Source organism: Tursiops truncatus, chromosome 2, assembly GCF_011762595.2.
Source record: "Tursiops truncatus isolate mTurTru1 chromosome 2, mTurTru1.mat.Y, whole genome shotgun sequence".
Lineage (NCBI taxonomy): Eukaryota > Metazoa > Chordata > Mammalia > Artiodactyla > Delphinidae > Tursiops > Tursiops truncatus.
In genome coordinates, this window is record NC_047035.1 from 65,936,832 (window position 1) to 65,953,532 (window position 16,701).

Sequence of the window (16,701 nt, forward strand, 5' to 3'; positions counted from 1 at the left end):
TTGGGGAAAAAAACCTACTAAATTTATTTGGGCTTTTTCCTCCAAAGCATATTAATCACTATACTATCACTACTATATCATAGGACATATTCTTATTACAGTTTGTTTGAAATATCAATATAAACTTTACCAAATCAGCATCCTTTCCTTATCCCAAAACTATTGATAAAATTATGAAGCACTAAGTAACTAAAATGAAGTAATAGAAACTAAATAGTTGTACAGTGGTACATTCTCTCCTTTACCAGCTTTTGTAACTTTCATTTAACTTAATTGAATTCTCAGACATATTCTATTAAGGGATGATAATCTTATAGAACTTACAGGAAACAGAAAAATAAATACAAAAAGATATACTTTATTGAAATTACACATTTCATTGTCCTCCCTGGGAGCTCAATAACAACTATTTAAATGAAAATTAAAAATTATAGTGTTAGTACAGATGTCACACTTATTAATATATAACTGGTATGTCTAGGATGTCAGTGAGCTAACTAACTCATAAATAACCCTATTTAAAATATCAAGGAAAAAAAATGTCAAGAAAAGGCAAATTTCCAAACACATAGTAGGTTGCTTTGTTTTTCCTTTTTCTTTTTATTATGAAATGCAAAGCTATAAAACATTTTGCATTAAAAAGATACTTCACTTTAGTCTTATATAACTGGTCTAGATTCCATCATATCGATTAAATTTAATCATTGTAATCTACATAACGTCAGAGAATATAGATCAGTTTACAAAACTGGGACTAACAGACTAACAGAATAAGGGACTAACAGAAATAAATAATCTAAAGAATGCCCACACAACTGAAGGACTTTGATTTCTGTTGTAAGTGTTTTGTTTACTGACAAGCATTTTTGAAAGTAGACTTTAAGGGACATATGTTGAGCACTGCAGTGCATAGAACGATTAACAAGAAATAGTTCCCTACCTTCAGACAGCAAACAGCCTGAGGGACATCTTTAATACAAAATTCAAAAACAGAATGTGATATGTGCTATAATTGAGGTACAAATGCTTTAGGAACGTTGAGAAAATTGAGTCATTTGACTTAGATGGGTATTGGGTGAGAGTGAAAAGGACTGAACAGTTAGAGATGGGCAAAGATATAAGGAGTGGAATGAGAAGAGCATAGAAAAAAGGACAAGTTGAGCAGTTCTGGAGGCTAGAAGTAGGCCCATGTTGCAAAGGAAGACAAGAGACTCAAAGGAACAATGCTCAAAAGGAAGGAACTTTATAGGCAGGCAATGGAAAACCACTGAAGCATCCTGCGTAGGTGAGTCACGGTGCAAATGGAAAAGAGGCACAGACAAGAAGGTCAAATTGGGAGGCTAGTTTCAGAACTTCATCCTACGGAACCTGTGAGCTCTGCAGAGGTTGGGGACAGGTAGGGCTATAGAAGGTCCAGGTGGTAGCAAGCAGGGGACAAAGCCTCCAGGTTCTGAGTCAACCAAGAAATTTCACTTTGGTTTGTTTTCTATATTGGGATTATGAATAACATTTATTTTGAATAAAACTATTGGCTAATAATTTATCAATTAAAACCACTAATCAGGATCAAATGCTTTGTTTATAAATTAGGGAGCTGAGGTTCAGAGACTGTTTTATTTGATAACCAAGAAGTCATGAGTGAACACCGATGAGGATAATTTCAATAAAGTGACTGTGGCTAAAGTCATCACGTAGTCGTGGTTTGATGACTTTAATAACCGTTGTTTGATGCTGCTGCTGCTGATTGTATCATTAGTGCAACATCCCCAACCCACTTCCCTTTTAGGAGGAGAAGTGTGCCTATCCTCCCTAATATCCAATTTTCCCATTTACAGGAAGAGAGAGAACTATTGATTGCCTAGGAAAAGTACACACAACAGGAGTTTCAATTTCCAGGTATTCACTGAAAGAAGCTGTTGTAAGACAGCGACTGCTTAAAATGCAAGATTTCCAAAGAAATTCTATCTTCAAACTCTTTTATCTGATTTCCTTTTTGTGCATTAGCCAAAGGAGAATAGTCATTAAGCTTTTTGTGTACAACTGAGACTAAAAGAAATCTGCAGATAACAACAGAAGATGATATTTGTCAAAGGTCTGAAGCAGTAATACAACTGAAAACTACTTCACAATTGGATAAAATACAAAAGTAATTAAAAGGGAAGAAAAAACACTCAGAACATCAAGTTTACCTTTATCCAGTGATATCTTTGTTCACATCACTGTTCTCTTTGTTCTATATTACACAGTTAATAACTCTTAGCCTTCAATCAAAATAAAAAAGGGGGAAAATTTTCAATTACTGATTTACAGTAACAGTTATAAAATTCTCAATTATTCGGAAATGAGATGATTTCATTTCATTCCAAAATGCAACATTATTATTAGCACTATTTAATGATAATTTGAAGAAATACATTTTGTTTTCTGTTGTCATGTTAATCTAATTTATTTGAAAGAAAAAACTCGTGACACAAGAACTTCATGAATGAGAATGGGCAGTGGGGTCCAGAAAGATGCTATTTTATAAATATGTAATTCTCAGAAGAGTTTGCAAAGAGGAGAAACAGTGTGTGACCAGAAAAGGGGGTCAGTATAAAGCACTTGTTATATACAACAGGCCAGGTTCTGTAACCTCTGAGGTCTTAAGTAACGGGAAAAATTCCAACACATTAAGCTGGTCGGCATCGTCCTACAAGAGTCAATTTCACTGATACTATTGAGCCTGCTCAGCATTGGAATCGCAAGTTTACATCATGTGGTTATTAGTTACTTTCAGATAGGAAAGAAATAAAAGCTTTGGGGATGAGGGACTGAAAAGGAGAAAAAATCTGAGACAGACAGAGTTTTTCAAAATTCTACATAATTCAAAAAGCATAGCCCTCAAATTATGGATGAATCTGAGAAGGTTCAGATAAGTACTGAAGGTCAAATATGCTGATGAAACTTTACTAATTTCTTTCTGGTTTCACAACTGGACCAAAAATCCCCATCAGAAAGTATTGGTTTTACCGGTTTTAGCCAGACGGAACTATCCAGTGAAATTCAATATTTCCCCCTATCTATCTAATGACAGCCAGACAAGGCATCAGATGAATGACAGTAGGGAAATACATTTGACCAAGCTGTTTTGGAAAAACGCATGCATGTGTGTTCTATAGAGACTCTGTTCCAGTGAAGTGATCTGGGACATTTTACAAAGCAGACCTCCCCAACCTTAAATTTCCTACAAAGGTCTAGAAGAGTATAAAAGAATATAATAAACTACATTATGTTAGCTAAACCTCATTCATCATTTACTAGAAGGATGTGTATGTACACAGATTATAGTGTACCAAATATAATATGTCAAAGATTAGGCTTTGTTAGAGATTCAAATAGTAGTATGATTTAGTTCTGTCCTTCGAGTTTATGTCAATTTAGAAACCTTTACCTTCTCAGGTTCAATCTCACCTAATCTTGTTAGAGAGCTTTCGAGCAAAGAGTATATATTTCATCAACCAGTGTGCTGGTCAGCTGCTAAGTCACATTAGATGCTTTTAATCTTTTTCAAAGCAACTCAGAATATATTTTTTTCAGCAAGTCTGTTTAAATAGAAACCAAAAAAAACAAAAAACAAAAAACTAACAGCCTATTAAAACAATTAACTAAGTGATTCAAGGAAATACAAAAAAAAAAAGGTAAGTAAATAATATCACACTTCTTCTTTATCATATAAATTACTAGTTATTTGGGGAGAAAGAGGTGAAACAGCTCTTTTAAAGATTGTTTTATTTACAGTAAAAAGCAAGAGGCAAAGGAAATGCAAGAGAACTGTAGAGAGGAAGATCAGATGGTAAGATAGGATTGTGTCATTATTTACACAGCTAAGATAAAAAGATGAGAAGATAAAGGGGAGTGCTGTCTTTAACTTTAATAATAATATTATATCGACCAATTAAAAATTTTTAAATATATACTTTTAGCTCAAATAAAGTTTAAAGCGAGCAAAACAAAGAACTTTAGGATGTAGTCGCTGCCCTGAGGACTTTTTAGTCATGGAGTGTAATCACCTTAAAAGTTAACTTACAAAAGGTATAAATGAGAGCTCAAGACAACAACGGAAATGGGTCACAAGGCTGTGTGTGATTAATCACCAAATGTATGGTACAAATAGTAAATACAATATAGTTTAGAAGGAATAGCAATCACCTAGGACTGGAAAGTTGCAGGAAATCTCTATTGAGAAGGTGGGATTTGAATCTCACTCTTGTTCTCCAGTCCCTCCTCACTCTCAACCCTCTCTCTATTCATATAATTGCCTCACTGACTAATCACATTGACTTTGCCTTTGTTCTAAATCCTTTGGCTTCCTTCCCTCTTTACCATTGCTTACCACTCAATATTCTTTCTTTCTCTCCTATCTCATAAGACATACCCTCCCTTCCTGAAATTCACAGCTCCACCTGACTCACTTCCTCTCCAACATCTGAATCATTGTGCCAATTCATCTTCTTTCTCATCCTTCTTGCAACTATCTTCTTCAACCATCCCTTTTTAACTATTCCTATTCTCTAACCTATAAACATGCTAAGGTCACCCCTACCCCATGAAAATTTCCTTTTAACTACATTCCTACTATCCCCTGGTTAACAGCATTCTGGGAGGCAAGAGCTGGGAGTTTCACTATTGAGCATGTATATTCTCACTTAATCCCCAGTTGTAATATGACGTCCTTGCTCTCAGTTACCCTAGACATCCCTCAAGGTTCTATCATACTTCTCCTTCATTCTCACACAATAGGCTTTTCTTGTCAATATCAACTTCCAAGGCTACAGCTATTAAATCTACATGGACTTCCCTATCAAATTATCAGTGGCATTTTTCACAGAATATTAGAACAAAAAAATCTTACAATTTGTATGGAAACACAAAAGACTCCAAATAGCTAAAGCAATACTGAGAAAGAAAAATGGAGCTGGAGGAATCACACTCCCTGACTTCAGACTATACTACAAAGCTACAGTAATCAAGACAATATGGTACTGGCACAAAAACAGAAATATAGATCAATGGAACAGGATACAAAGTCCAGAGATAAACCCACACACCTATGGTCACCTAATCTATGACAAAGGTGGCAAGAATATACAATGGAGAAAAGATAGTCTCTTCAATAAGTGGTGCTGAGAAACCTGAACAGCTACATGTAAAAGAATGAAATTAGAACACTCCCTAATACCATACACAAAAATAAACAAAGTGGATTAAAGACCTAAATGTAAGGCTGGATACTATAAAACTCTTGGAGGAAAACATAGGCAGAACACTCTTTGACATAAATCACAGCGAGATCTTTTTTGATTCACCTCCTAGAATAATGAAAATAAAAACAAAAATGAACAAATGGGACCTAATGAAACTTAAAAGCTTTTGCACAGCAAAGGAAACCATAAACAAAACGAAAAGACAATCCTCAGAATGGGAAAATATTTACAAATGAAGCAACTGACAAGGGATTAATCTCCAAAATATACAAATAGCTTATGCAGCTCAATATCAAAAAAACAAAAAACCCAATCCAAAAATGGGCAGAAGACCTAAATAGACATTTCTCCAAGGAAGACATAGATGGCCAAAAAGCACATGAAAAGATGGTCAACATCACTAATTATTAGAGAAATGCTAATCAAAACTACAGCGAGGTATCAACTCACACCAGTCAGAATGGCCATTATCAAAAAATCTACAAACAACAAATGCTGGAGAGGATGTGGAGAAAAGGGACCCCTCTTACACTGTTGGTGGGAATGGAAATTGGTACAGCCACTATGGAGAACACTATAGAGGTTCCTTAAAAAACTAAAAATAGAACTACCATATGACCCAGCAATCCCACTCCTGGGCATATAGCCAGAGAAAACCATAATTTGAAAAGATACATGCAATCCAGTGTTCATTGCAGCACTATTTACAATAGCCAGGACATGGAAGCAACCTAAATGTCCATCAATAGAGGAATGGATAAAGATGTGGTACATATATACAATGGAATATTACTCAGCCATAAAAAAGAACGAAATAATGTCATTTGCAGCAACATGGATGGACCTACAGATTGTCATACTGAGTGAAGTAAGTCAGACAAGGAAAGACAAAGTAAGTGAGACAAAGAAAGACATCTATATTGCCTATAGATGGAATCTAAAAAAATGGTACAAGTGAACCGATTTACAAAACAGAAATAGAGTCACAGATATGAAAAACAATCTTAAGGTTCCATATCTGTTTTCCACAGATATGGAAAACAAACTTAAGTCACAGATATGGAAAACAAACTTAAGGGGGTAAAGGCAGGGGAGGGATAAATTGGGAAATTGGGATTGACATATACATACTACTATATATAAAATAGATAACTAATAAGAACCTACTGTGCAGCACAGGGAACTCTACTCAATACTCCGTAATGACCTACATGGGAATAGAATCTAAAAAAGAGTGGATATATGTTTATGTATAACTGACTCACTTTGCTGTACACCTGAAACACAACATTGTAAATCAGCTATACTCCAATAAAAATTTTTTTTTTTAAATCTATGTGTACTGTCAAACCTGCAACCTCAGCATTGATCCCTGCTCCAAGCTTCAGGCTTACATTTTCAACTGAGTGTTGCACATAACTACACAGATAATTTTTTGGCTTCTCCCATCTCTAAATCATTGTTCTCAAACTTGCCTGCACTTTGGAATCACCTGCAGAGGTTACAAAATATCTCTGCCCAGGTTATACATCCAGATATTCTTATTAATTAGACATCTGTCCTACCTCAGTTAATAGTAACACCATTCTCCTAACTGTTCATGCTCAATTCCTTTGAATCATCATTAACTATTCCCTCTGACCTCCATTCCCTCAATGCCAAATCCTAATATTTCTTCTATAATGTCGCTTCTACTTTTTTCTTTCTATTATCACGGCCACTGCTTGACTTTCGCTGCCTTTAGTTATTATACTAGTTTCCTAATTCATTGTCAGTCCTTCCGCTCTCATCCTACTTTTGCCATCTGTTTTCTGTGGCTAAATCCAATCATTAAAACAGGGGTCCCCAACCCCCGGGCCATGGACCAGTACCAGTCCGTGGCCTGTTAGGAGCCGGGCCACACAGAAGCTTCATCTGCAGCTCCCCATCACTCTCACTACCAACTGAACCCTCGCTCACAGTACTGCCTGAACCATCCCCCCCCTCCCCCTGTCTGTGGAAAAATTGTCTTCCACGAAACCGGTCCCTGGTGCCAAAATGTTGGGGACCGTTGATTAAAAACGCTAAAGGCATACTAACAAAACACAAACTCTTCAGCTGACATTCAGACCTCTCCAGTACATAGCTCAAAGCTTTTCAGGCTTTATTTTCCACTAGGTCCTCATCCCTTCCCATAAACACATGGACACTCTATGTTCAAAAGAGCCAAACTATTCGCTGTTCACCATTCTCTAGATGTCCCTCATATCTTCCTTTTTTCCATGCTTTTTACCATGTTATTTCCTCTACCTGGAATGCTCTCCCTTCAATATCTTCCTACTAACAATTTGTCAGAATATTAGAGACCTCCACAAAAATCCATCTTCTCTTAGAGCAAAGAGCTTTCCCAGGCACAATCAGATTGAAATAATGTCCCTTCCCCCAATTTCCCTATTTCTTATGTTCCTATCTCTTATTATAGTATTCATCACACAGTCTGCCTTAATTTAGAATTATATATGTGTGTGTCTTTCTCTACTGCTGGGCAGTGAGCATGGAGAGGAACAGTGTCCTGTCCAGAGCTATGACATCACAATGTAGTTACGTATTCAATATTTATCGATTTTAAGGATGGATAAGAGCAGTGTAAGTAGAGAGAATGGGAAAAGCCCTGGGCAAAAGCAAAGGGAAAAGGCATTTGGAAGATGGTGAATTAACTAGAACATTAACGAAATGAAACAGTGACATGAATCTTGACTAAGCAGGTGGAGTCCAATGACAGGGTAAGGAATTTGGCCTTTACGCTGTCACATACGGATTTCAAAAAGACTTTGAATAAGCCTGAGTACCTAATATGTGTTTGGAGCCTAAGTTTTTTATCAGTAAAGTAAAAATGACAACAGAAGCTACAACTCCTATACTGTTGGGAAGAATGAACGAGACGATCCAGGTAAAAGGCTTGATACAAACCTAGACCATAGTAAGCCTGCTAACTATGCTAACCCCATTAATAGAGTATGTTAGACACACACACACACACAATGGTTATACAATAATGTCTAAGATGTCAAAAATAAAGACAGTTTTTCTGGCTTTGAGTTCCACAGCTAGAGAAAGGAAAGAATAAGATAGAAAGAGCAAGAGACATGAAAGCATTAATGTTCATGAAGCAACTTAGGCAGATGAACTTCACTGGATACATACTTCCTTCTTTTATCTTTCTCTTTCTGTTCCTTCTCTCTCTTTTCTTTCCCTCTCTCTTTTCCTTTGTCTTAGCCTCTTGCTTTAGGCTTCCTTTTTCCCTTTCCCCTTTCTCACACAGAAAGATCCATGGTCTTGCTTAGCCCTGCAGGGGGCAATGCTAAACCAGTGTTGGCCTCTGCAGGCCAGATAAGTACAAAGATGAGAAGTCACCACTCCCACCCAACGCAAAATGGCCTGGAAGCCGCAGTGAGATGGATCCCTGGACTCTGGCCCAGCAGGACCTCTAATCTAGTTAATGTTTGCTGAGAAACGTAAACCTTCATTTTGGCACAGTGGGAGGTAAGACTGGTGATGTTCGGTGAGGCCTGGCGGCAAAGAGCACTACAGTACACTGAAAAAATATCTCTGTCTCTGTTAGCATCAGAACCACATAAATGGCTATATTCCAAGTAATTTCCGAGGAGAAGGAAAAACCAGAATGTGGACATCTCAATGCTTTTTGACCTCACTGGATGGGAGAGATACTCTGGGTGTGAGAACAGTTAAACAAACTTTTGGAGTATTCAGGGTGTTGAGTGCAGGTGTGTGTACATTTGAAAACTGCTGTTTTATAAGAAGTCCTAGGTGACTCAATAAACACAAGAGCCAGAGCAAAGTAATCCCTTTAGCAGGGCTCTCCCAACTCAGACGCTCCCCTGCCAGAAACAACACATTCTGGGGAAAAAGTGTAAATCACACACTGAGGTAATTGTTCCACACTTTCAAATAATTTACTTATTAATTTTAAAGTGGTTTTTTGAAGCAATTCTGTATCTTGCCTTCTTTTTTGTGCTTAAATACTTACAGATTTTTAAAAAAATGTTGACCTCCACTATATATCAAAAAGTACCTCTAAGGTGTTCAACTATATATTATCTTCAAAATAGATCAGGCTGAGTTACAAAATGTGAGTTCTGCCAGTAAAAGAGTGTTGCTTTCTGCAGAATGTAACTTTGCTTCTAATACCATGCATCTCTGCAACTCTAGTTGTTACAGATTCAGAGATTAGGCACTCTTTGACTAAATAGGGAAAAAAAAATAGGCTACCTACTCTTGCCAGTGACATTTCCCTGTGTTGATTAGAGACACCAAAGAATTTCACTCCCAGAATCATCCAGCAATGGAAACACAGTACGAAAAATCAAGATAAGCTATGGTTTTATACATCATATAGACCATGATAGGGCTGACCATTAGCTGTCCTTTGACTTAATATATGTTATATCATCTCAATCATTTTTTCAGTCACCTAGTTACAGTGGCAGACTACTAAAACATTTCCTCATCTTGGGCCCACCCACACATCTGATAATATGCAAATTTAAGTGCCTCAAGGAGATTAGAAGAACTATCTTTTATTCGATTCCATCACAAATTTAGTAACCACAACTGATCTTCAAAAAAATAACTCACTTTTGTTTCTGTCTTTCACAAACATTTTTGAAGAAAAGTTGCCCTTCTATTAACAAAAAAAGGACTACTGAAGAATCCACAGTAGAAGAAAGAGCTCTCCTTAGGTACTGCATTTCAGTACTGTTTATATAGTTTAGCAGGAAAGGAACTGGATACTGGCTTTTAGGAAGAATTCTGCAAGGAAGAGGTGGAATTGGTAATGCATTTACTACTCATTTGCTTGCATCAAGAACTCCATTCCATTTCAATCTGCCAACATCCTAATTAAGATGATCTAAATCTTAGGTGATCTATTATTCTAGATCTAAGATAGCCCAATCTACATTAGACAAGATGTTACACTGTGTGCTTACACTGAGACGATAAGCCCACTGAGCAGAAAAGCGTGTCTTCCCTCATGTCTGACCTGGCACTGGGCAGAGCCCCTCTGTCAGCACTCAATAAATAATGGCCAGGCCTTTGCCTGTTGTCTTTGTTTCTACTACTTTAGGCCCAGTTTAAGCTTATGATATCATTTCTGGTTCCTTTGACAACATATACCTGTGCTCCTTTTTTTTGCATGAGGAAAAGAGAAAAGTATCTTAAGTAATTCTTTATATATGTCAGTGCCAAGTGTATGTGGGACTAACCATATATAAATGCAATTCCCATTCAATATCTTAAAGCTGTTTCTGAAGATCCTATATTAAACAGCATGCAACTACAAAAGCATTTGAGCCAGAAAAGAAAAGAATGCAGAGACAATGCTTTGTCTCACCAATGCTTTGGAAGAATCAGGATCAAATTCCGTTCCAGGATAATAATATCCAGCTGCACTGTTACCCAAGAGATACTATATAACACAGAGAAAATTATCATATAAAGTCCTCCCTGAATCAGCCTCTTTCTCTCCCTTCAGTTAAAGAAAGTTACCCATAACTCATTAGCGTAAATACTAGGTTAAGACTTGGGTGTCTGGTAAACAAACAGAAAATATGTGTTAGTATTAGACTTGCCCACTCTTGACATTCAATGAAAGGCTAGGTGGTCAGTGACATACCCAAGTTAGAGTACCCACAAACGTCCCTTCTCAGCCAATATCTGAAACTGTCATTCGTAGGCCTGAGCAAACATATGTAAGAAATGTCCTTAACCTTGTTCTTTTTTTTTTTTAAACATCTTTATTGGAGTATAATTGCTTTACAATGGTGTGTTAGTTTCTGCTTTATAACAAAGTGAAGCAGTTGTTCTTGTGCTATTGTTGAATAGATAACATTGATGACCTTCACAGCCTGATATCCATTTCCAAAGGGATGACAACTTCAATCTAAGAACCTCAAAGAAGCCAGATAAAATAAGCACAACCCTAGAGTTCAAAGCAGCTAAACCCTCTATCTCCTTTCACTAAGGAAGTGAAGATCTTGGTTGGAACCCAGGCTAGGTCACCCTTCTAGTAGCTATAAAGTTCTCTGAATTTACAATAAAGTCTTCAAATATTCTTTATTTTGGAAATGTATATATTTCCTTAAAGAGGACAAAAGAACCATTGTTATGTGCTTTCTATGATGCAAAGTTCGAGATGTCATGTGGGGAAATCCTGGCCTTGATTCTAAGACATCTGTAATGATGGCAAGCTCTATAGGTAAAAAGTAAAAACAGAGGATAAGTACAGTTTAAAGGAGGCAATGTGCAAAATTTAAGAATGCTTTTTTCCTTTCAGGATTTTTGTTTTTTGCCTTGAGAGGTCAAAAAAAGAATGCACCCTTTGTTAGGAGTTAGATATTCACTGTGTTTTGAAATCCCTCCAGCTATACACCATTCATAAGTTTAACATACTGAGAAAGCCTAGTTTAAGGTGATAAACTTTCATCAATCTATCTTAAAATAAAATATATAATTACAAGCATACTTTCAATTCTTGGATATGCATGCCAAAGCTCTATTTCTAGAATTGGTGAATTTTGTTTTCTATTTCCATGTATAAAAGATCTCACAATCCTGGGAAAACACTTTTTTTAAAAATGAAATACAACAAATAAGGTATGCTGCCGAGTCCTGGGGGAGAAGTTTCCCAGAGTCTTTGAATTTCCTCCTATCCTCCTTCTTTACAAGATTTCTAAGACCAAGTCGTTTTCTGCAGTCTCTCAAACAAGGTAAAAAAGAAAAATACCCCCTAGATATATTCCTTAGATTTTCTATTATGCTTCTCAAGTTCCCAGTAGCTTCTGAAGTAAACCTAAGATGAATTCTGGAGTTATTTTTTTATTATGTTTTAATTTTAGTTCCTCTTTCAGGACTAAGATGAAATAGATGATCATAACTGCTGTGCTAGGAGATGCATTTCATGGCACAATTCGTACATGACCTGCTCAAGGTCACGTCACAGAAAGAGGGCCGACATGATAGATAAAAAGTTGAATCCAGCTTTCAGTCTTGGTGAACTCCAGGGTTTAAGCTTGCTCTATTTGGTGCAATATGGAAAGAAAAATTTCTGTTTAAACAGGACAGATTAGATACATTCTGTTTAGGGACCTCACTCGGCTTGGATAGTGTCAGTTAGAGACATACGAGGAATTACTGCTCACATCACTGATCATTAAGGGTCATTTTTTGTCACATCGTGAGCCTTGGGTAGATTGCGGCCTAATCGTGGCCCAGAAGATCCCAGGTCTGTTCTCTGTGCCCATCAACTTCACCCAGGCAGAAATCCTTCCCTCCACCCTCCACTTAGAACATCAACCCCCCTGCAAGTCTCTCCTTGATACTCCCACTTGGGGGTAGTTATTTCCTTCTCCTTGTGCTCATAGAACTTTGTACCTACCTCTACTAGAGTATTTGTCAGATTCTATTAGAATTATTTGTCTGTTGTCTCCACCACTAGAGTATGAAGTCTTGCACATTTACCCTCATCTCAGACTTACTATATGCCAGGCACCCCTTAATCTGCATCACAGTTCCTTGAGGTGGATGTTAGCATTGCCTCCGTCATACAAATGAGGGAGCTGAGGCACAGAGAAGTTAAGTCATTGCTAGTTAAGTGTCAGGAGTTGAGCTCAGACAGTCTGACTTCATAGTCTGAGCCCCTCCTGTTATTCCTCGTGCTTGCCCAAGGGATTAAGGAAGGCAGTTCATAAACATTAAGCAAACAGAAGGAATGACCATTCTGATTTCTCCTCAGTTTCCTAAGCTTAAATTTAGAAATATATTTTCTTTGTCTTAAGTTGATTTCACCTTCACCCTTGACCATGGATGAGTTCATCTGTCCTAAGAAAATTCAACCCAAACTGGGGAAGAGAGAACTAGCTGGGAGGCAAAGGCCTGGGGTGTGGCCAGCTCTGTCACATCCAAGTCTTAGACTCTCACACCTCCCTCAGGTTCTACATCTGTAGACGCCCACAGAAGCCTCTCCTCGTAGCCGCTTTTAGATGCACCACACTGTGCACATAGCGTGACATGAAAATGCTTTGGAATAGTAATACTATTAACCGGAAAAACTACTTATGCTATTCTTTGTAGACTGATGTGACTCAAGAAAGACATTTTCACTTGGGAGATGATTCAAATAGAGAGGGTTTTCGTTGCTGTTGTTGTTTTGTTTTGTTTAGAACTGAGACACCCAAATCATTAAGAATCAGATGTATCTATTTTTCCTCCTAATATCTAAATTCACATCTCAAGTCGCTTCAGATCAATGGCATATATTCTACCTTTTAAATCACTTTGTAATTCTTGCATTTTACATATATTCTTTATTTTTCTGGTTAAAATAATTCTTACTCATTGTAGAGACTTAGAAAATTCAAAGATATTTTAAAATATAAAATTGCATCTTATAGGTCTCTTCCAATGTTTAAAAATTCTCTTCTAAAACATTATTTTTAATGGTTATGTAACCTTTCATTAGGATAAGATGTAGCATAATTTAATTAAACAGCCCCTGTTTTAAACATTTTGGTTGATACCAATTGTTTGGTATTGTAAGTAACAACAGGACATTCTTTCACATTGTGTGAGGATCCCCGTTATGTGAGGATTGTATAGCACCGTAGGAAAAGGGCCTTCTTAGAGCCTATGACAGCCGGTTTTCTGGGAGCTTGTGGAATGCAGATTCTGGGGCCCTTCCCAGGAGACTGACTCATTTGAGGCGGGGCCTGGGGAAGGTGGTCCTCTTTTTGAGAAATGTTGACATTGCCTCTCATTTAATAATACTTTCTCCCCATTTGGCTCAGTTATCCTCTTTACTTCATCTCAGCATCTCCCGACAAAATGAGCTCATTTAAAAGTGTCCAGTTCAAACTGGCCCTGGTGAATAGAGCCACTCGTTTTCAACACAGGTCTTCTATTAACGCAGGTGATTGCACCATCTCTGCAGCTCCACTTTGGTGCCTCCCCACCCTCACCCAGACTCACCGCACTCACCCACCCACGCTCCACACCAAAGCCAAGGACAGGTTTTTAGGCTACGAATCAATGCTGTCGTTTCCCTGCTCACTCCCAAACCCTCCCCTTTGTGCCCACAGCCACTCAGCCTCCCTTGCACACTCCCCACCTCCCCTCTAGCTGCACAGCCTGCTCACAGAATGCCACTTCCTCAAAGAAGCGCTCCCTGATGCCCTGATCTAAATCGCTTCTCCCAGTCCAACCTCTGGTTGCTTCCTTTTCTTTTCTTTCACAGCCCATCATGGTTTCTAAAAGCATGCTTGTTAGATTTAAGTCTGTCACCCCACTTCACCACAAGCTCCATGAGACAGGTACTGAGGCTGATTGTTCACCACCATGCCCCACCTTGAGCAGTGCCAGTAACAGGCAGTGCTCTAGGTGGTGTTGAAAATGGGCTCGGGGGCCAAAGGGCTCAGATTCAAATCCTAGCTCTGCTACCTACTACCTGTGTGACCTTAAGCCAGTTCCTTAACTTCTCTGTGCCTCCATTTTTTCCATTGGAAATTAGAATAGGACTGCCTTATTTATAAGGTTTAAATAGTTTGTTGTGAGAATTAAATGAGAGAATACACAGAAATACTGTAGAACAGTGTCTGACATGTGGAATGCATCCAATACAGGATAGCTTTTAAAAAGTAAGCACTCAGTTTATTTTTGTTAAATAAATAAAACACAACAAAGTTTTTAGTCGTGTCCTTTCTCATCACCACTGCCCCCTATCCCAGCCAAAGTATTAGCCCAATCAACTTCTTCCTGCAGTCTGCTCCTTGAAAGGGCTCCACTTCTGCCCTGAGAAGTCTGCTGAAGACACTCTCCATTCCCTATGATTAGTTCCAGCTTTGATCCTTTCATCACGTCACTTCCTAAAATATGTGTGCATGTGCCAAGCCACCTCTCTTCCTTCCTTCAAGTATTTTCTGAAATGTGACCTCCTCCATGGAACCTTCTTTAAAGGGAACTGAGCTCATCATTCCATCCTCTGTTTCCAACAAATAAGTTCAAGGTTGTTGTTCGAGATTCCAAAGCTATAAACCACCTAAGTTTTTCACTGGCTGCGTGGCCTCACCACTGCAGGGCAGATTGGGTTTCTCCTTGTCTGCACTTGAGAATGTGAGGCTCAGAGGGCAGAGGGTTTGTTTAACTTGCTCTGTATACATTTAGCCCAATGCCAATCCACATGGGGACTGAATAAATGTGACTTGATGATGATTTAATTACTTTGTCCATGCCAGGAATAGAAGCCATGAACTCTTAAATCTGTTCCCCCCATGTTACAGTATGTTTCCATGCTTAGTCTATTATGAGACTGGTTTTCTGCATCAACTTTCACAAAAGAACAAATACAAAAGAAAAGAGAGATTGCAAGAAAATATCAAATTAATAAAATTATCTTCTACTTCATGAGTCCATTATCTTCTACGTCATGAGCCCAAAGATACCTTTAGAACAGTGGTGCACTGTATCAGAAGGCGCCTCATTCAAAATTTAACTGCATACGCTTTACGGATTATTTTGTAAATCTAAAGCAGATAACCAAAACATGTCAATATTCATTCTTAAAGTACTTGTATTCGGTGCATGCACCATTGTGGAGAACTTACACTCAGAGCAAAAAGATTTTTAGCAAAGCATATGACCTTCTTCTCACTACAATGACCATCCCCTAATTAGGCAATGCATCTGATAGTCATTAACAGGAATGAGATAATGAATCACTTTCTCTCTTCTTTGTTAATTTGCTGTAACCAAGCGGCTAATGGATGTCAGAGCTGAATGATTGCACTGATTATAGTGATTTATAGTTGCAACAAAACAATTTAAAACCATTCGGATTATTCATGTTAAAGATGCTTTATGTTTTGTTTACTAAATGTTTTATGTCCCCCTTTCTCCTACCCCTAAAGTACTTTCCCCCTCCTACTCTGCCACTTTTCACAAAAAGACCCCTTCCTGGAAAACTTGAAAGTTGTAGGCTTTTTTATTGTTTTAAACTTAACCATTTCATTTTGTTTATACACACCTATACAGAGAGAGATATATAAAGTTTACCCAGTAAAAACGAAAAGCCTTAGGAGTAGAAAGAAAACTTCAGTGGTGCCTAGTTCAAAAGAAGACAGAAGTAAGAGGAAATAAGACAAACTTCAAGCCACTTACCTTGGGGCTTCCCGTCCCTTCCTCACCCTCCACAGACACATCAGTAGCCAGAATCGCAGCTTTGATGGTATCCAGAGCCCTGAGAATCCAGCTGTGTTGCCGTTTGATTTGCCTCTGTAGCTCCTTCCATTGACTTGCTATCATCCGCAGCATGTCCTTTAGTCCTTCTCCAAAAGGAGGGGAAAGCACAAGTTACGAACTCAACTGCACTTTTACCCATTATTGTTTTTCATTTAGCAAATTAGATGGA

The 16,701-nt window shown here is 37.9% G+C and overlaps 1 protein-coding gene across 1 annotated transcript in view; it reads right to left on the minus strand.

The window, feature by feature from the left end:
* The window catches only part of AKAP6 (A-kinase anchoring protein 6), a 578,687-nt gene that overhangs the window by 208,626 nt on the left and 353,360 nt on the right, over positions 1 to 16,701 (minus strand). Inside the window, exon 12 of the mRNA XM_033851195.2 lies at positions 16,452 to 16,615. Coding sequence (XP_033707086.1) covers positions 16,452 to 16,615 — 164 coding nt within the window. The remainder of the gene's footprint in view (positions 1 to 16,451; positions 16,616 to 16,701) is intronic.